Here is a 21,512-nt window from a genome sequence, read left to right on the forward strand (position 1 = left end):
ACTAATAATAACATTATCTCTTACTATGATTTCATTATTACAAAATTTATTTCATAAATCCCTGCTGTACCATTTCAAACTCTAACTGTGACCAAGAGACATAATCCATTTTTAATTGCGATTCAATTACCCCTTTTTTCATTAAATTAAGTTAAGCTTCAAGAATGTGACTACTCTGCATATAAACAGGGATACCTCAAACTTACCAAAAAAAATCCACAGAAATTTCCGAATAATGGGAGTTTGCCCATAGGCTTTTTGTTGCATAACAAATTGCTGTTAAGATAATTCTATTAAAACTTAATATATAACAGTATCTAATATAAAAATTAAATAATATAGTTAAACTATTGTTAGAAGATTATGTAAATTTGCCTTTTGTCTACTCACTCTGTTTTTGGAACTTCTTTTCTAAGCCAGTAGAAATCAGATTGGGCTGCGTATTTGCGCGTTTGCAACACATTGCCAAAATAATCACTTTCTGTAAACTTCAGCTGTATTGAGAAAGCACAGATATTTTTAAAGCATGTCCAAAGAAACAAAAGCTGACATAAAACAAGCAGAACTTTTATTTTATATGAGATAATCACCTAATTTTTTAGCGATTATCAAAGCAAGTAGAATTTTCACACTTGGTAGGAAGAATAAATATTTTATGAGCTTAGTTTAAAAAAAAAAAAAAAGTGGCTGAACAGATCTGCACAAGGGTCTGGAACACTAGGAAAGCTCTTCACTGTGCAGAGTGCTGCTGAAGGAATCATAAGCACCCAACAATGGATTGCAGACTGCACATTTCTCTGGCTACTATTAAGTAAGCCTCTTTTCCAGGAGGAAGTAGGATTACTTTTATTTTTACAAGTGCATTTTAAAACTACTTCCAACAATCTAACAAACTCCCTTTTTTCAGTTTGCTTTACATTTTATAACAAATATTCCATATTTTGTGCCTTCTGAGAGTTCTGTCACATTAAATATTTACAGCCATAGGGTTCCATGCTTCCATAGGTTTCCAAATCTAATAGCATTCACACAAAACTAAATGGGCAAGGAAGAGGGAAGTTAATAGGAAATAAATCTCTGTCATCAGTTTAAAACAACTCTAGGATTTGTGAGAAAGTTGTAAACTCTTCAGATGTAAACCATGGTTTACATCTTAACCAAGTATGATTAACAAGTATTTTTCAGCAGACATTGCCACTTATCTGAGCAATAATTCCATACACTGAGTGACAGAGTTGGTCACATACTCTGTTTCATTACACTGTTTTCACTGCATCATCACACCCTACAGTTTCCCTGGACAAGGACTAGCCTAGTAGAGTTAGTTCTCTCAATAAGTGATGCCTCTATTAAGTGTTTGTTCTTGTGCTCTGGCAAAAATTATGATTGCTCTTGTATTTTAGTGGTTCAGGATTGAACTTGTGTTTCCAGTTTGCCTGTGACTTTCAGTAATACAATTCATCAAATGCATGCCACAGCTAGAAAATAGTAAAATACGTTATTACTATTATTATTATTAATCATTGCCTTCCTGCCTGAGTTAGGCTGAACAGGTAGTGGGGCAGGAAGGAGTCCCTCCACAGTATCCCTGTCCAGCAGGCAGCACAATAGGCCTATACACTGGTTAGGACTTCTTGGCATATTTATAAGCATCAATTGTAAATGAAATTTATAGCCTGGAGAGATGAGCAGAACTTACATAGGGGATCTTAAATTGTGATATTCTGAGGTAAAATGCATTAGTCTTTTTGAAAATCATTATTTTGAGAAGAAATGCTTCTGGTTTGTTCCATTTTTATAACTAAATGCAAAATTATTACAGTGTGTGCTTAACCTTTACAATGCTTAATAGCAGGAAGGTTCTTCACACCCAGGCAGATTTTACTCCAGTAGGTCTCATGATCTCACTTAGATACAACACCATTGACTAGTTAGGCACAATTTAGAGCTAGCACACTTCAAAAATAAAATAAAAATAACCAGGCAAGCATGAGTCCAGGTGCATGCCAAACAAAAGACTAGCTTTGACTTTAGACAGCAGCAAAACAGAGCAAAGAATGGCTGCAATAAATGAATAAAGACTGCAAGCCTGACACTTACTGTTTTGATGTCTTCATTAATATATGTGTCATTCATTATAAACTGAGGGTAACCAACTTTCGAGATAACAGCTTTTGCCTTTGAAAAAGAAAAAGAGAAAAAAGTTTTGACAGATAAAACCACTTCTCAGCATACAGCTTTTTCTCTTTCTTGCTCAGTTTCCACTTTGTATTATTATGCTTCCCTAGAGCCATCCTAATTTAACTTCAAAACAACTTGGCTACAAGGTAAACTTGGTGGCACAGATGAGCTCGGCATCACAGCGCAGAGGGTCCAGATTCCACTGTCAGATTATCACAGTGGGTCTGCCACTGCCTGCAGAGCTTTTGCGTACTCACAGCAACGTGCCTGAGTGCAAAATCTTAACAGCTGATTTTCCCTACAGGGTTTTGTGTTAATCAGATGGTCAAATGCCTGTTTGTACAACGTTTTCCAAAGGACAACAGGAAGTGGCCTGTTTTGCTGTGGCACAGGAGCTGATACACATTCAACTGCTAAAATAGATTTGATGCACAGATGTGAATCTGCCTTGGACCCAGTAAGTGCAGACTGCTGTTTCCCCGAGGACCACTTTTACTTGCACCTGAGGATGAGTCCTTTTCTGAAGGACACTGTACTTTTTGAAAACCTCAGGACTGATCTGTGTTTAGTTCTCCAGTTTCCTTCCTTTACTTTGCAGTCTTTGCCCTTTCCCTAAGGTTAGTAGAGGTGTTAAAATAAGACACTTCACTTTTCATTAATCCTCTTTCAGTTGTGACTTGGTCCCAGCATTTATGCACAACCTGAGTAAACAGTCCAGTGTGAACTAGCCATAGATGAGTATTCTCACTTTGTCAGTCATGGTGTGAGTGTATAAACAGCCTTGGTAATGTCCTCACAAAAACACTAGCAGGCCACTCAGACACCCAGAATCTCTGTGGAAACAGGTTTGCAGAAGAAAAGCAGAAGTATACAAAAAGATAAGATGACATACCAAGAAGTGAAATGTGACAAGTCCATAGGATAAATTACAGCTATGATGGACTAGGATAGCACAAAAGTTTCATTTTTTATATTTTCAGGATGCTGAATAAGTTTTTGGAATTCGCTCCACCCCTCAAAAAATGCTCCTCTGTGATCTTCAAATTCCAACGTCAAAATTCAAATGAATATTGAAAGATATAAAAAGCAATAAATAATTGGCCTTTTAACCAATACAACCTTACCAACCCTGCATTCTGCTCTCTGTGAGCAGAGCCTGGACCTCTCTAGGGTCCAACATCTTTTATTTCCTTCCTGCTGCAGGGACTGACTGCTCAAGGGAAGATGCCCCTTCCCCCACCTTACAGTATCTCAATACAGGCCCTCAATACAGCAGGGCCTCCTATACAGCAAGATGTAAAAACCAATTGTTCCACAACTCCAAGAGGAAAAGTGATTGAGGATTGCCTCCCTTTAACCAAAGTCATTCTGTGTTCTCTTTTATTTTTCAAGAAAAAAGGCCTCTTCTCTTTTCAAACTCCTTCAATTTCTCAATCTCGCTTCCAACCCAAAGCCATAATGCTCCATTTTTGACATCACAATTAATTGTGGTTGAGATAATTAAGGTATCACAAACAGAAGGTAACAACTTCAGGTAGGAAATTAGCAGCAGGAGCAGACGATCTCCTAAGCAAGATCCCATTGTCATGCAAATTTCCCTAGTAATAAAAAAAAGCAATGGAAGAAAAATGCTGAATGGAAAATATGAAATGAGCTAAATTAGCTCTCAACAGAATGTTTCCTCACTTTGCCAGAAGGTTCAGCAGTCTTTCACGATATTTTAAATGCTGTGGTGGGGAAGTAGAATAAAAAGCCAGGAAGGGAGCACGATTCATCTGCAAGCTTGTATGTAATCAAGAGTGTCTGCATTTTTCCTGGTGGTGTTGTTAGGTCTAACTGACCAAACTTTGCAAGGAATCAGAAAATTATCTTTACCATTTCTCATGTTTCAATGCTAGTTAAAACTAGCTTTAGAAAGAGCAAAACCCATCAGTTTAATTTCTGCTAAGCCAGCAACTTAAACAAATCTGGTGAAACTCAATTGTTCTGCATGACTTCATCACTTGCTTTGTAATGTTCACATTTGATGTCATGAGACTGAGATTTCTAAGCAAGAGAATAAAATAGTCAGACCCTATGGAGACTTTTTTTAATAAAGGCTATATAAACCCCTAATAAATAAGAGTGTATCTCTAGATTTTTGAAAGCAAACTCAAAAGGTAATGCTTCTTTTAGTACTTTGATGCTTTTTCAATGTCTAAAGCTATCTGTATTTTGTGTGTGTGAGAGAGAGAGAGAGAGTGAGAATGAGATGAGAGAGGGGTAATCTTACATTATTGCATTTATTACTTAAAAGGCATTATCACAATATGTGTGGTTTAGAGATTTGAGCAAATGAGACAGACAAAGCTGATGCTTACAATGAAATATGTTTGGCTCCTGGTTAGGGAAACTGTTTCCTACAGCCAAAGCAAAACCCATGAGAGAACATAAGCCTTCTGAAGTCCTTGTGAATCCCTGTGACTGAGATCACTCCTAGAAGATTTGCATCAGGTGCAAACCTTTTCAGCAGAGCCCAGGACTTGGCCCAATTTATTTACACAACTTGCAAGTTAGAAAGTATCATATTGAGAGCAGGTTTCTAAATCTGCATGTTGGAAGTCTAGTTTCTGTGTCTATTTTTCTGTTCACTTGTGCAATATTTAACAGCAGTTGGGAGATTCCTTATTTATACACCACAAGGAAGTGGAAAACTCTTCTACAGTTTGATTACTCTTTGATAATGATGTCGTTATTTTCCCCTTGATAGGATTAAAAGTATGTATAAGAGTCCAGCCTTCCAGGAGGCAAGCACAGGGAGTCAAATGAAATGTGACAAATGTACAGGAACCAGCCATGTGGCAGTTGCACATGAATCCTTCATAAATCCACCATGCACAACTTTTTTATGGTTTAAAGGCTCATTTAACTCCTTTTTCTAATTTGCATATTAAACAGCCATGTGTACAGGAAGAAAAGAGGCAATGGGGTACTTCCCCCAGGCATCATTAAGCACTCAGCCTGCATTGGGCTGTTGGGTAAATTAAGGAAACTCATTGCTGCAGGGCTCTCTCCCACCATCACAAGCAAGAGGCTCTCACAGGGTGTTTTAGAGAAGTTATGATGACTCGTTTCTATCCCAGCAGCCAGAGAGAGCAGGCTCTGAGGCAGAGGAGCCAGAGTGGGACTACTTCCACTGCTCCTTGTGCATGGAAGCTTCCCCACTGACTTCAAAACAGCCAGGATTTTACCATCAGTGTCTTTCTGTCACAGTGAGAGCATTGCTAGTCAGTTTACTACACAGACAAAATAATAAACCAGCTTTCAGTCTCTGCTTAACAACCTGCCAACGTGGGAATGCACACATGTTTCTGGGCTCCAAAGCAGCCCAGTTTCCAGCCCATTCAAATTCTCACTTGACAACCAAGCGTGTGAGCATTCTGAGAGCCTTTTTGCCTCTCAGAGTATGACTTGGATATTTTTTACAACACTACACACTGATATATTTTACTTACTGTAAAGAGAAAACAAAACAAAGCATATATCTCACTACAAAGTTTTATGAGTCTGGCAGAGATCTTCTGTATATTAACCTGACTCAATAACTTTGTGAAGATCATTTTTAAGCTTCTAAACATATAAAAAATTGATACAATTACAGTTCACTGAAAAATTAGCATGAAATACATTGTGAAAGCTAAAATCATTCATGGCAAAGTAATGTTCCATTTAATTACAACGATTAATTCAGCCTTTATATATGTGCCCAGTCTTTTCATTTTTCATTGAGAACAGATGATACAAGAGCCATCTGGTAAAACTGCTGCATAAATATAACCGCATCTACCTAGGATTTACATATGGAAAAACTAGGAAAATAGTGATGGATCTTGGCAAAACACAGGAAAGTTCCATCACAGGGATAAAGCCCAGTCCTACAGACATCAGTAGGAAGTCACTACTGACTTAAGTGAGAGATGGATTTAGTTCACCCTAATGATGCACAGCATCTCCTTTGTGGGAAAATGAAATATCAGGGATTTTCACGTTGTCAGCTACAATGGAAAGTGAAGTGGCAACTCAAACATGAACACTTGGCCTGAAATGACAATTTTAAACAGTACTTGACCTGCAGTGAACTGTCTAATCCATATTCAAGAATACAGATTATCATTATTTATTTTTAAAACTTGGCTTAACTGTCCTTTTTGTTGCATGTCACAATAATAGAAGCTGTGTAGACTTTTCAAGAGCTGGTGTTTCATTTAATAATAATTCATATACCACCACTTCAAACTGCACCATAACCATCCCCTCTGTACTACAATAATTGTTTTGAATGCTCTAAAATAATTGCTAAGATAATGAAGACAGAAAATACAGCTATCATTCCATCTTTGTAATAGCTTGAGGCCAAGGTTAAAGAAAAAGCAAAATAAATAATCAAGTGACTTATGTGAATAATGACACCCATGTACACAGAAAATTGCTTTTAGTTAAATACACATTATGGTTTCGAAAGTAGCTGAGTCCATTTAACTACTTTGTGCTGCCAAATGAAAATAAAAATGTCCTAGTCCTTGTTCTTCCTCCGCGCTCCTTTCAGCTCTGTCCATAGTTCTTCTCATGCTGCCTCAGCTCCTCAACAGATCTTTCTGTTGGACCACTTAACACATCAATAACACAGCAGCAATTTAAACAAGCTTTTCCTCAGCTAATTTTCTGCCAGATCACTGAGCTGAATCACTCACTCGCTACATGGAGTGACCAAATAAGTTCTGGAACTTTTACAAGACAAGTGCTGGGGGCACATGGTGTGACCAAGTGGAGAACGGTTATGTGGTACAGTAGTTACCTCCTCCTCTAAATGACCTTTTGAAAACAAAGCCTTACTCAGAGGAAATTTACTGACAAGACAATACTATTTAGCACACTTAAAAATACCATGCCATACCTTATAATCCTAGGAAACAGAGAGGAAAAGGGACACAGCAATTCCTAAGACAAGTGTTTCTTGAGATTATATGTTCACTCTTAGTATCTACTATTCAGCAAGACATTATTACACACAATAACATTTAAAGCATCTAAAAGTTTAGTAGGACTACCACGGACAAAAGAGTCAGAAAAGCAACAATGTGCATCAGTGCCTCTCTTCCCTGTCTTAAATCCCTTCTGGCTTTCTGGAATACAAAGATTCAGTCATTGGTTCAAGCACTGTGAAGAAAGTTTCACTGGAATTAACTTTTCACTTTAAACTAATCCCACATGAAATTATTATTTTTTTAGCAATAGAACTGGACTAAGTCAGAGAAAGTGTGAAATTAGCATCCTTATTTCAGCCTTACTTATATAAACATACTAATTAACTGTGATATTTTCATAAGCACAGCTCCTCAGTTCAATGCAGCGTTACAATTAATAGACCTATTCATATTTTCTCCTTCCACCAGAAACTCATTCTGCTGCCAGCTTTGCTTTCATTTTGCTAAGAAAAAAATTTTCTTTGTCCGTTTTTTTAATTCCATTTTTCATTTGCAACCTCTGTATGACAACTAGCATGATTCCATTATGTTATACACACAATATTATATGTGAGAGACATATATTCTGTTTTTCACAAACAGAATGTCAGATCTGCAATACCTGTCTTTGTGGCACACAGAAGATTTTTTCATCTTTGAAAATACAAGTGCACTTATACTGCAGACCAGCACGACCAAGTTCCTGGCACAGGATGTGCTTAACTGCTAACTATTCCTACCTAAAGCACCTAGGTGAGTTTTAAGGGTCTTCGGATTCTCAGTGGAGCTGGAATGATGCCCATGGACTGGAAGAAAGGATGATGGCAACATAATCAAAATTACTCAGCTATGGCACCCCACCAGCAGTGTCAGGTCAGCTCTGGCATGGGGGTTTCTGCAGCAGATTCCCCCCTGCACACCTGTGGATCACTAGGGGCATGACTGCACCAGGGTGTGTGGGGAGTTGGGAGCTCCAGCTGCACTTCAAACAAGCCAGAAACTAATGTGGTCTGCAGGCACAGACTATCATTAGTATCATGACATAGATATAGATACATATCCCATGGTATGTGCTGCTAAGCTGCCTTTGATAGGACTCATGCCAAACTAGGCTAGGACTCTTAGCACTGTAAAAACCATACTCCTCCTGCCTTTATTTTCAGGCAATATTTCATGTTTTCCAATACTCCAAAAACAAAACAATTGAACACACTCCCCCAACTCAAAATTCTCTTTGTGTTTTGAAATTACCTTAGATATCTTTACTGACAAAATTTTGCATCAGGATCCTAAGGATTTGCAATAGCAAAAAAGAAAAAAAAAAAAAAAAAGAAGCCACCTTTGGCTGGTCCTTGTCACATTGGTGAGCTGCAAAAACTACTATATTCAGTTTTCCATGGAAACTCCTTCCTGGACCCGTTTCACTGCTCACCCCCAGAACACCTCATCAATTGATCCAAACTCCCATGTTCATGCCACCTATTGCTAGAAACACACCCACCTTGATCCAAAAATCTTTTCTGCTATTTTGTTTCAGCTTTGGGCAAGCAGAAGGCTTAAGAAAACCCACTGTGCTAACAAAAAAAAATCCCCAGGGATCCAAAAAACCTCTCTGTGCTGAGATCTCTAGCACTGGACACAGAGAGGCGCAGGTTCAGAGATCAGGAAAGGGTGAGGAAGCTCTCTGCCCATCATAACTGTATGGGACATGATTTACTACAGTGGGTTTTTTTCCAGTTTTATGCAAAACTCTGAATAACCTGTTCCAGAAAGAGACAACTTCTGACCTTAGCCTCTGCTTGCATCAGTTTACATTCATTTAACATTTTCAAGGTTAAGCAAAGGTTGCTGAACACTTTTTTTCTTAAATAAAGAATGGCATGTGAAAAATTCTCTTTTCATTTCTCATTTCACAAGTGAGCTTCAGCCACAGTCTTGATGCAAGTGAAACCAGACATGGCAAAGACCCCTTTTAACACTACTCAAACTGAAATAGTGACTGAGAACTTAAACACAAGTATTACTCATGACTTGCATGTTTTATCTCTGAGGAGGAATTCCTTTTTCTTGGACAGGGACCCTGACCAGCACTGTACCAGTAAGCATGTCACTAGTTGTCCATGCCTTGTAATATATGGGGGGAAAGCAGATGCATACATAACAAAAAAGATAGGCTGCAGAACATAGAAAAAATATATTCAGAAAATACTCTATTCTCTACTCAAGAAAATATTCCCTCCTATTCCAAACCTTTACATATTTTTTATTTTTTAAATAAATTATATCTAGGTATTTTCACATTGATGAAGCTCATTCCATATGCAGAAAACTGAGCACAAGACACTTCACAGCTCCCTCCCAAATGGGGAAACTGAGGAAGCCTTTATTCTTAGTCACAGCATCCTGGCCTCTAAAAGGCTACTAAATGAACAAATTCCTGAGTCTGATGAGCTCCTTGTGGTAAAGCTCCTTTACAAGTAAACTCCAACAATACCAGTACCTGAAGCCATTTAAAATCTCACAACTTTGCTTCAGACCCCAGTGACTGGTACAATACTTGAGCAAACTGAAGTGCTGCTGGTTCACACTCCTGGTTGTGGACAGCTCAGTGCCAAGGCTGAGGGTCCATGGTGGGGTCCCAGCCCATGGCCCTGCCCTGCTGAGCTCCTCACCCCCTCCCAGGCAGCAGGCAGCTCTCCTCTCAGTGGGCATTTCCAGCACATGGAGATCCCTACAGCCAGGAGATGCACTTTCATTGCAAAGAGCGAGGTGATGCCAAGCAGATACTTGAGCATGCCATTGTAGACTCCTCCACACAGAGAATGGCTCTGCTGCACCTCCATATCTGCTACTGCTGAGCTGGGGAACTACACTGTCTTTGTAACTGTACCTCTACAGGAGATAGGTTTACTTGTTAAAACAACAAAAATAGGGAAAATTAAAGTTGAAACTGTCTAAGACTTCCAGGGGTGGTGGAGGATCTCTTGCTCTTTGGAAGAATTATTCTATCATTTAGCATAACAATGGTTTCATGTTCCGTTTCTGCCATAAAACCTTCAGATTCACCCTGGTCCCTGAGCATCTGCAGGTCTGTCCATCTGTCTCCTTCCTATTTCAAGCATGAGATTTGTCACTAGTGTTTTGATGTCACACACCCATTCTGGCCTTACGTAGTCATGGCAGAGTCTGAAAAATGACAGCCGTGAGATCAGGGTTAAACACAATTTCCTCTCCCTTCACCTGTTTTCCTCTATCTGTTTGCACGGTGCTCAGGTTATTAATGGAACTGACATCCCTGCACAACTGAGTGAGCAGTAGCAGCAGCCAGATAACAAGGGAGAAGCTGACAGCAGCAATCTAACCCCAGAGATAAGAGATAAGCAAACATGCCATGGCTATTAGTTTCAACTCTGGCCAATGGAGAAGATCATCTCCTGTGGTTTCTGATCAGGAAAACGCAGTTTTCCTGAGAAGGTTAAATTAAATTCAGGATGTGATAGATTATTCTTAGAGTTCAAAAACTAAAGTTTGTGATGAGAAATAAATATCAGATGTAAAATAAATAAGAAAGAAAAGAGAATGTTAATCTGATAGAAAGTGAAGACCTATTTTTATTCAAAGAATAGCATTCTGCTCTAGAAGGAAAGTAATATTCTCTGTTTCTCCCAGGTGAAAAAATGTTACTCTAAAAATCGGCACTTTCCAAACAGCTATCTCAGGAATGATGCAGGAGTGGCAGCCTCAAAATCATGATCAAATTCCAAACTAGGTAAGTAGTGCAAACTTTTCAAACACCTTACATCATTTCTGAGCAGCACCTACTTTCCTTCCAGATTTGTACTGAGTTGTCCCCTTACTGTCATATGTCCATGCACATGGTAGAAGAAGGACTGGACTGTTCAGCCTCAAAAAGTGATGACTGACAAGGACCCTCATCAATAAGTATCTGAAGGGAGAGTGTCAGAGGATGGAGCCTTTTGGAGGCTCTTCTTGATGATGTTGAGCAATGGGGACAAGAGGTAGAAACTGATCCACAGGAAATTCCACCTGAACATGAGGAAGAACTTCTTTGTTGTTGAAGTGACCAAACACAGGAACAGACTTCCTGGAGAGGGTGTGGAGTCTCCCTCACTGAGGATGTTCAAGAACCATCTGGGCACAATCCTGTGCCATGTGCTCTGGGATGACTCTCCTTGAGCAGGGAGATTGGACCAGATGATCCACTGTGGTCCCTTCCAACCTGAGCCACTCTGTGATTCTGTGAAAGATTAGTTAAACCAGGAAGATAAACCCCTAGTGATATATTTAATGCACAAGAGAATTGCAGACATGTTGGAAAAGAGTTAAAATATGACTCTGTCCTTACCAAAATTCAACACATTTCAACCTTATGAGGAGATTTGCTCATTGCTCCTTGCAATGCAACTGCTACAATCCAACCAGACCCTAGAATTTTTTGATCCAGAATCCACTCCAATTTCAGAATGCTTACTTCCACAAAGGAGTAGCATGGCTAAGGTTTAATTGGTACTCAACAAAAGTACACTTTCCAATTTAGAAATGGCAAGGTTGTTTCAAGAATATCTGAATCAAACTTCCCAGTAAAACCAGTAAATTAGGAAGTCAGCAGTCACCCCTATAGGCTTTTGGACAGGAATGAAGTGTCTAACTGCAATTAGAGCCTTTGGAAATTCCTCCTGCTTTCCTTAGCTCTTCTGAAGTATGTCTAGCAGTTTCTATGAATGCTCTGAAGCAGTCATACACTTTGTGAAGTTCTCTGACATCCTTGAAGCAAATACATAAAATGATCTTAAAGGAATGTGTAAAAGGTATCTTGCAAGCTTTAGTTTTGAAATTCCATCCCTCTCTTTTACCAAGTGTTGTTCTATCAGCTTTGTGCTGGCTTTCATTCTAGAAACAGCCATTGAAATCAGAGGCACTGAGTCTCAGGGCTCTTTCCTCTGTCATGTTTTTGAATTATTTTTCATAGGATGGGTCCACAGACCCCACGAGATTCAAAGGACCTTTTTAATTTTTGCAGAGTACTCAGTGACCACTTTCAAGACTGGATGATTTGTCATCTTTGTGCAACACTAGCTTGGCATTAAGCAAGATTAATTTCAGCTCCTGAAGCTGTGGTGCCTGGTCTTTTTGCCTGGGTTTGTCTCAGATCTCAACAAAATGTTATTTTTCAGAACTGTATCTAGTGCATGCCTTGGACAGGCTATGTAAAGAAAAGCAGGAGACTCCATTTCCCCAGTATGTGTTGCTGTGCTAAGAATTTACAGAAGCAAGAGTGAGCACAAAAAGAGAACAGGAAATGATGATTCTCTGGTTTCTGCACTACCACAACATAGGAGAAGGTGACATGTTTCAGACAAGGAAAAAGACATTCTTTTTACCCACAGAGCACAGTGAGGCAGTGGGACTCATTTCTTTGGGAAGTTGTGGATGATGAAAACTGCTGTGAGTTCAAGAGGTCATTATGCAAACTCACATCAGGAAAATATGAATAAATACAAAGACACCACTTCTGGCTCAGGAAGCAAGTGAGCTGCAGTTTGTCAGAGGCCAGGAAAGGACAGTGGGAATGTGTCCCTTTGTGCTTGCCCTGTCCTTACATTCATCTCTAAACATCTGCTACTGCTTGGCTGCTGTTCGAAGCAGACACTGGACTCTGCTCTGAGTAGTATAACTGTCATGGTCATTGTGAAATCACCCAAATGTGAAGAGAGAGAGACCACAGAGAACTGAAAAAGGGGGGTTGGGGCTCAGATAATTGAGTGCAGGGCTGGATAGGGCCAGTAAGTTCCAGCTGGGAAACGAATGGCTTCAGTGGGATAACCCATGGACACCTACCTCCTTTAAAGTACCTATACTTTGTAAAATCAGGGCTTGTACAGATGGCTCTTCATTTCCTAAGGGCTATTGGCCCAAATCACACTGTGTTGTCTAGGGCGATTTGCTGTAGTTCTCTGAGACAGCAGAACAAGCCCTGTAGGCTAAACAAAAGTACCAAACACTGCCCGAGAGAGCCACCTATAGCTAGGCACGGTCCTGACATTTTCCTGTGCTCCTCTTGACTCAGTCTTCAGACTCAGAGATGTGGAAAAAAAATGTTGCATATACAACTTCCTTAGAAATTAAGCAAAGCAGCAGGCAAGTTCAGGAGCCAAATGGTTGGACAGTGACCTTGGGATTTGTGCTCCATGTCTTAAGGAGGTTAATAATGTTACAGAAAAATCTTACTAGATGATAAACAAACTCTTTTTTGGCTCATCATCCATGCTTTAAAAATAGTACTGTAAAGTAAAAAAACCCTGACTTCCAAATAGAAAGTTATTCCTATGCCATAGCCTAACAGGATATTTTACAAAGAATAGCAGAATTCAAGAAAAACGTCTTTTTTCAAGCTTCCAGTTAAACCCAAGAACAAAGGGCATTTTATTAAGGAAAAATAGTGATTAATAAAATAATGGTCCCTGCCCAGGAGTGGGAATAATTTAACATGTCAGTGATGATCTGCCATTGAATTATCCTTTAAAGAGCAGAAGCAATAAATTACCATCTGAAAGAAGTGAGCCCTCATCACACAAGTAACGTCAATGGAGTTTCAGTTGTGAGTTCCCCCTTTCCCCTGTGGCCCACCATGCCAAAACACAGCTGTCAATACCACTGAACCACCATAGCTGCCTGCATTCTGCACCTTCATGTGAGGGAAACAAACAGAGGGTATCCCTTCTCTCCCCCCACCTCTGCAGTCCTGCTCAGAGGCTGGGACATGGCCATGGGTAACTCACAGAACGTGCATTGAAGAGCGTTGCCAGACACGCCCTTGGAGCTGCACCCAACTGAATGATTTCTCTGTTCTGCAAATGAGGGCAAAATGTAATGACCCTTACAAAAAAAGGAGAAAGGGTAAGAACAAAAACCTGTTTGGGGTGTTTGTTTGTTTATCAGAGCATTCCGTTGAAAATTCGGGAGGCTAACAGACATACTTGAAGCAAAATTAAGATGGTAGTTAAATACGGTACAATAAAGAAGGGCTTGAATAGAGCAGAGGAGTAAGGACAGGAGAGAAAACAGCATCACAGCACGAAGCCCAGCGCTTCTCTCGGACTCAGAGCTCCTTTGGAAGCAGCGTGAGCTCCATCCAGAGAGCCAGGTGAGAACTGCACGTGAAGGCAGAGTCACCTAACCCTGTTAGGAACCTTTTCTGTAAGATTGGCTTTTAGATGGTCTGGTTTAAATTCATCTTTCGATCACAGAAAGAAAAGAATGGAGAGAGGAGGGAGGTAAATTATTAGATGTTATCTCATTATATTGTTTTGTTACAAAAGGAATGTCAAACCTTAACTCCAAACTATACAAGGGCTAAAGAGATTATTCTCAGATATCGAGACTGCAAGACAATTGTTCCCTGTGTCACATGGAGTAGTGATTTGATGCTTTTAACATCAAATTAGTAGTGTCCCCTCTGAGTAACATAAAACAACAGGACAGACACAAAGAGTCACAAGACAGAGTGATTAGACAGATCTGACAAGCTGCCTAAAGCAAAATTTAAGAATAGTTTCTACCAGAGGGTCTTTTGTAAGTCCTTTGGAGGTCGATGGTTCCTTTGATTGCAAAGCATCAGGCTGACAGCAAGGTATACAAATTTGGCCTCAGCCAAGCACAAAAGAAAGGTGGGCATCAGTCAGAAAACAGGAAGCAGAAAACACATGAACCAGTGAGTATCTGAATCACAGAGAGGATTTGTAATTAATTCTATTTCAAAACTGCCATGTCCTTTAATTACAATGTTGTCATCTAAAGGTACAATCACCACAAGGCTCTCTATGCTTGTTGTCCAGACACCCAGATCCCACACTGACCTTCTTCTCTCAGGAAATGAGTAAAAAATTCATTAATTACCCAAATATGCTTGGAATTAAAGAAAAACTAAAGGCAAATTAAATAGATCACATGGAGCAGGCACAGTAAACAAAACCACCATCAGGTTTCTGCAGTCAATTTCTTTTCAGAGCATTTGAACATTTCATGAATGCAATGAGATTAAAAATACAGAGGATGAGCAAAATATCTGAATCAGTCATTTACATGTAGGATACAGTTCTGCCATGGAACTTTGGGCAGAAGCTCCAATCTGCACTACTACAAGGGACAATGCGATAGTTTTGATGGAAACATAAAAGACCAAAACATCCTTTATGTAACTAATAGCTTCCTTTCTTTACTTAATTGATTGAATAGAATTAGAACATTTTGGTTGGAAGGAAGAACATCTTGTCTACCTTAGGATGGACACCCTGGTGGATAACCACCAGCCTGACCACCTCAGGGTGAGCAAAAGTTAAAGTGCATGTTCAAGGGCATTGTCCAAATGCCTCTTAAATGCAGGCTTGGGCCATTAACCAAGCCTGGTCTGGTGTTTGACCATCCACTTGGTAAAGAAAAGCTTCCTAATGTCCAGTCTAACCTCTCTTGATGAAGTAGCTTTGAACTGTTCCCACACACGCTGTCAGTGGACCCCAGGGAGATGAGATCAGCACCTCCCTCTCCACTTCCCCACTTCAGGAAAATGTAGAGGTGGCCCCTCAGCCTCTTTTCCTGCAAACTAGACAGCCCCCAAGCCCCTAGCTATTGCCCTGCACCCTCTCTCTCCCAATAAATAATTGGTGCCTGGTGCTTCTCCATCCTAGATGCAGAGTCCAGCATGTGGATGACATTTATTGACAAAGAAATGTAACTTTTGCAGATCTCTACAACAAAGTAATTACAATAAAGTAATACTGGGGATTTTTTTAACCAACCAATCTCCCTCATAAAATTCAGGGTTGTCTGTGCTGCTTTATTAAAGCCTAAGTATTGAAAAAGTAACAGCAGAAAGTGCTAGGCTCATGAGATTTAATTAGAACAGTGTAACAGATTTTGAAGGTTCTGTTGTATTATAAAACTTAGATTTCCCCTGTGAGTTATCTGACCCTACACATAATGAATCTATTTCTTGAACTAAAAACATGCTCATCCAAAAGTTCCAGGACAAATAGAAGATCTATCATTAACAATAAATAATATTTAATAAACATGCACACATTCCGTGTCTGGAAATCTACCAAATGTCTCTCTAGGCTCTTTCCTTCCAGCCAAGTAGCTATTTCTGTGAATCTGAACTTAAACTTATCGACATAAGTTGTATCACATAATTGTTACTGCAGCATCTAAGGCATTATATAACACTCCTGTCTTACAAGTTTGACCTGGTTCCTATGTCAGCAAACTATGAAACAGTTTTTCAGTTCAGTGAGAATGGCTTTAAACCATTGGATATTCATTTGATAGTACTATGCCTTGTAGTATTATTTTTGTTGTACTTATGGAATTTAGTTTGTCATGCATTGTTCAGCCCAGACTCACTCCACTAACTTCAGAACCATCAGTAACATGTCTAAATTGGGAGCAAGGTGCTGTATGCTTCCAAAATGTGTCAAAAGAGGGAAACAGCCCTCTCTATCTACCAAAGATCTAGCCTACCTTCTGATGAAAACCCTCCTAAAAACAGGAAAGGGAGAGCTTTTCTTATGAGTTCATTTTTGGCAATGTTTGTATTGTTTCCCTGCTGAAAGGTAGGTAGCAAATTTTGAACAAAATCATTAAGCAGGTTGTTATATAGAAATATCTTTATTAAGGAAATAATTAGAAAATCTTCCTGCTCCTATTTTGCATCAATTCTAACAAATATCTAAATTACAGATCATTATATTTCTAATGGTATTTCTAGTTAAAAAAAAAAAAAAGGCATAACAGCCAGTAAGAAGTAATAACTGCAGCCCATTTACCACTAGGTTAGCAGGAAATAAATGTCATTTTACTATTGTTCTCTTGCTATAGAGTTTATTGGTGCATTTATGCAGCTCTATTTCATTTGCACATATATGAAGAGCACAGCTGTATAAAATGTAAATGGACTGCATATGGAATTCAAATCTTTCCAATGATAAAATGGCTCAACAGCTTTTTCATTAGAATTACTAAAAACTTTGAAGGCCATGTTGGCTTTTAAATCAAAACACTGCTATTTTTATTCACGCACAGAGAGCAGGAACAGTTCAGCTGCACTTGCCTGTCAGTTTATTCAAAGAAGATGCTTACTAATTCACTGATATCCCATTGCCTCAACAAATAAGGACACAGACCTACACAACTCCCTCCACTTCTCTTTTTATATGGCCCCTCCAATTTCTGCTCTGGTGGCAGAGCTCTGCATCTGGACAATCTTCCTTGCCACTCATCACATCCTGCAAATATGGGAATAGAGTGAAAAGGAGGTTTTGAGCACATCCTCCTGCCTTCACCTTTGCCTCCTGCATTTTATTGTGGCTTTATCCAAAAGCAATCAAGACCAGCAGTGCCATACTTGATTATAACAGTTCATAACTGGCATTATTCTGTTAGGAAATGGGTGTTCAGCTGGGATCACCACTACACTCTCAAAAGACAGCCTTCAAGTTAGGCCTCCCACCACAACACTGGAAAAATGGTGAAACCTGAATTATTCTCATATCCCCTTCCATGCTGGATCCTTCATCTTCACAGAAAATACCCTCAGCTGTCACAGGTGTTTTAGACACTGTGTTCTGTGTGTAGATTGGTGTGTCCCTGAGATCCCGTCAAGGTGAAGACTTTGTCAAAAAAAGCCAAATCTGAAATAAGCTCATAGTCTACATCAGGCAGAGCCAGATAGGGAAAGGTGGACACAAGGGAAGAAGAACAAGGTAACAAAAATAACTACTGCAGAGAAGCAGGAGATCAGATGGCTTGGCATCCAGAAAAACAAATGCGTCCCTTCACAAACAAAATGATCAGTAAGTAACTGGAACTGCAATTACTGTCCATGACATACTGTTATCAATCAAGTCAAATCTTTATCATAACAGGATTTTACTTATTCAACATTTATATTTATTACCTTCTCATGAGCTCTTCTTTTTGTTTCAGAGTCCATCCAGTCGTTTTCTTTTTCTAACATGTCAATAAAAGCCCAGCGAATTCCTTCAGTCAATTCCTCCATCTGCAAAATATTTAGTAAATCCCTCCCCAGTAAAATATATCACGGCTGAATCATTGTAAGGAAAGGTTTGGTATATGTAGGAGTGATAGACTTGGTTAGACCACAAATGATTGAAGATCAGATGGTATCTGCTGCCCTTTCTTGAAGGCTAATTTCTGCTTTCTCCAGTACTAAGACACTTCTTCTGAAGGTAGTTTTTTCCATTTCCTTTCCCTTTGGGTATCACACACCCTGTTCATCACTGATCATTTAATGTCATATTTGTGAGAATACCCATCTTGAAATCATAAAAAACACCAAGAGATTTGCAGTCTTTTGGGGAGATTTCTGGTCCTTAGGTTCTAGATTGCTGGCCCATGAAGAAGGAGCCAGTTGAAATGCATTTGCACAAAAAAATCCTTTCCTTCAGAGAGAATGTCTGTGGCCTGGTTTGGTTTATGTGAGAGACTGAGACATGCCTTATTAATACTGGCTAAGAATTGAATTTGGGCTGACAGCATCAAATACAAAGCAGTATCCAAATATTTAGCCTCCATTTGTGAAGCATTGCTACCCTTTACTTACAGGGAGGCCCTGGCTCACACCAGTGAGCAGCCTTAACTGTGTCTGTGGTCCTGGACCACCAGTGACAACTTGAATCTGTGCAAAACTGGGAAAGCCCACAACCACTTCATCTGAGCTGCTTCTTTAGATACCTCTGCAAAGCCAAGACCACATCTCAAGCAAGTAAAAAATAACAATAATAGGACTGTTCAGTGAGTATGCACAGTAAGAAAACCCTGAAATGACAGAAAACAAGAAATGAAATGGCTAAGATATGCATTATTTGAGTCTAAAGAGTCCTCATTCCTATAGATCTGTCTGGCAGCCCAGAAAAGTGTATGGAACCAGCTGCCTCTATTTACATCATCAGAAGAACCCCATGACAGGTAGCCATGAGGAATGCTGTGAGAGTGAGGCAATGAGAGGGATCCAGCCGTTGCCTGAGTCTTTTACCACAAATCAGAGTTGAGACAGCACAAGACATGACAGATACCCATTAGATGAAGACTTATTGGAACTTTGCGTTATCAGTTATGTTACATTTAAAAATAATGAAAATGTCAAGCAGCAGAGATTTGTATAATCTCATTCTATAAATCTAGTAGATCTGAAATGTCATTAAAAGCAGGGACTAAACCCTCAAAAATAACATTACTTTTAGCTGAATTTTCATTAATGTATCAGAGAATATTTTAATCTGGAACTGTCTTTTATTTGTGATGCAGTCAGAAAAAATGCAGCAAAGTTCCTTGGATTATTCATTTTTTTCCTACTCTTTTCAAAATACATTTTCTTATTTTTAGAGGCAATATGGGTCAACCAGAGCAAGTCTAGCATTAAATATGACTAAAGAGTGAACATTCACAGTAAACTACATCCCAGGAACTAGGGTAGCTTAAAGATATTGGTGACAGAGCACTGACTCAATTAACTTCCTTCACTAATGAGGTGAACTCCCTGCATTTGGAGGTTACAAGTTCAAACTCAAGCTCTGCAGCTGGGCCCTGGTGTATACTTAGGCTTTATGCAGCAGCTGTAGCTGCAGGGGGCAGGGGCAGAAACCTATTCCTGCTATCGAAGTTATTACTGAAACTGCTCAGGCGTATCTGTAAAAAACACTGCAGGCACTCTGAGTTAGAAGCGGTGCTATATTTAGACACAAATAATGTCTTTCTTGATAAAAAAAAAAAAAAAAAAAAAAAAAAAAAAAGAAAAAAAAAAAAAGGGAGAAGTATCTAAGGTATGAAACATCAATCACAAAATGTGGTGAGGGAAAGAATCCATATTATTCGAAACTCAGGATTTGCTTATCATAGACAGATATATGCTGTAAGCTAGAAAAGAAAAAAAAAGAGAGGGGGAAACCCTGTACAAATAAGAGTGCTTTACTCACATGCTTTCTTAATGCTTAAAAAAGAGAAATAGAACTGAAAACCAGTGAAATGAAAATGATAACACCACAAATTATTAACTTGAAAAGCACACTTCTAAATTAAATCCAATGAATTTCACCTGTATGTAATTTTATCTTCACAGGTTGTCCATTTTAAGACTGAATGTTGTGACCTACACTATGAATTTTATATACATTTCTGACTATGGGTGCTACTGTGAATTCAGACTTGATAATTTTCCAAAGCTTTGGTCTAAAAGGAATGTGCACACTAAGAAATATTCCAATTAACTCACATTTCAAGAGAAACCAGTCTCTGCTCTATCTGCTTCTCATAATTTCCCCTCACATATGCAAATATGAAAAAGTGTCCATCCCCTCCATAAAGTGTACATTTCTTATACTCCTACTCTTCCCACTTATCTGTGCAGGATAACACACTGCATATGCCTGGCATATTTTTGCTACAAAATGGCCAAATAGCACATTACAAACTGGATCAAGAAAAAGTGGATTGAAAAGCTGGATCTCAGAGAAAACTCTAGATGAAGGCAAATATGAAAAGAAATGCAGAACCTGAGAGGGAAACAGATGACAAAGATTTGTGCAAGTCAAATAAGTGTGTGATTTCTAAAACTTTTTTGTGATTTTTGATTTCCTTCCCTGAGAAAGTATTCCAAGTAGCTAAAGTCAAACAGGCAACTCAGGCTGCTGAGGCAGGGCAGTGCAGGGGTTTCACAGAGCTGTTGCTCCCTGCACAGGGTGCCATCTCATGCCATTTCCTAAATGGTTGTGCCTCTCCTGCATGGAAAGATAAGTTCAATGACCAAAGAAGTCAATTTAAAATTGATTACTGCTGGAAAATCAATGGCTGTAAAAGCAGATATTGGAAAACCTTATAAGGAAAACATGAACTGAAAATAAGTCATACATTATTGTGAAGGGTAATTAATTATTTGAATATGCTATTGAGAGGAGCAATAACATAGCTATTGTTGAAATTTTAGAATGAGGATGAACATCTCCCTAGACTCAAATGTATGGATGAATATGTCCTTCTGCTATTCAGTAGAAAAGAATTGAATCACAAATATAAACTCTCACTATGTGGCTCTCAGCTTCCCTTAACTTGGGCCAGACGTCAGTCACATTTCTTGCTTAGATTACAGGTGTAGCAGTCACAGCTTTCAAAGGGTAGTCCTAAAGCAGAGGAATCTCAACTAGTTTTTTGATTAGTCAGTAAAAACTTTACTATAATAAATTATATTAGCTACACTAATTTCTCATCAATACGCCTCACTCTGTTCCTGCACAACCT

At 39.1% G+C, this 21,512-nt stretch overlaps 1 protein-coding gene across 2 annotated transcripts in view; it reads right to left on the minus strand.

The window, feature by feature from the left end:
- Nucleotides 1-21,512, minus strand: part of PHEX (phosphate regulating endopeptidase X-linked) — a 104,191-nt gene that overhangs the window by 39,414 nt on the left and 43,265 nt on the right. For both annotated transcript variants that reach the window (XM_083855407.1, XM_083855408.1), the window contains 3 exons: nucleotides 18,157-18,258; nucleotides 2,101-2,178; nucleotides 391-494 (listed from right to left, as the gene is read on the minus strand). In XM_083855407.1, the coding sequence (XP_083711533.1) occupies nucleotides 391-494; nucleotides 2,101-2,178; nucleotides 18,157-18,258 (284 nt within the window). The remainder of the gene's footprint in view (nucleotides 1-390; nucleotides 495-2,100; nucleotides 2,179-18,156; nucleotides 18,259-21,512) is intronic.

This window comes from Zosterops lateralis (genome assembly GCF_965231275.1).
Source record: "Zosterops lateralis genome assembly, chromosome: 2".
Classification (NCBI taxonomy): Eukaryota; Metazoa; Chordata; class Aves; order Passeriformes; family Zosteropidae; genus Zosterops; species Zosterops lateralis.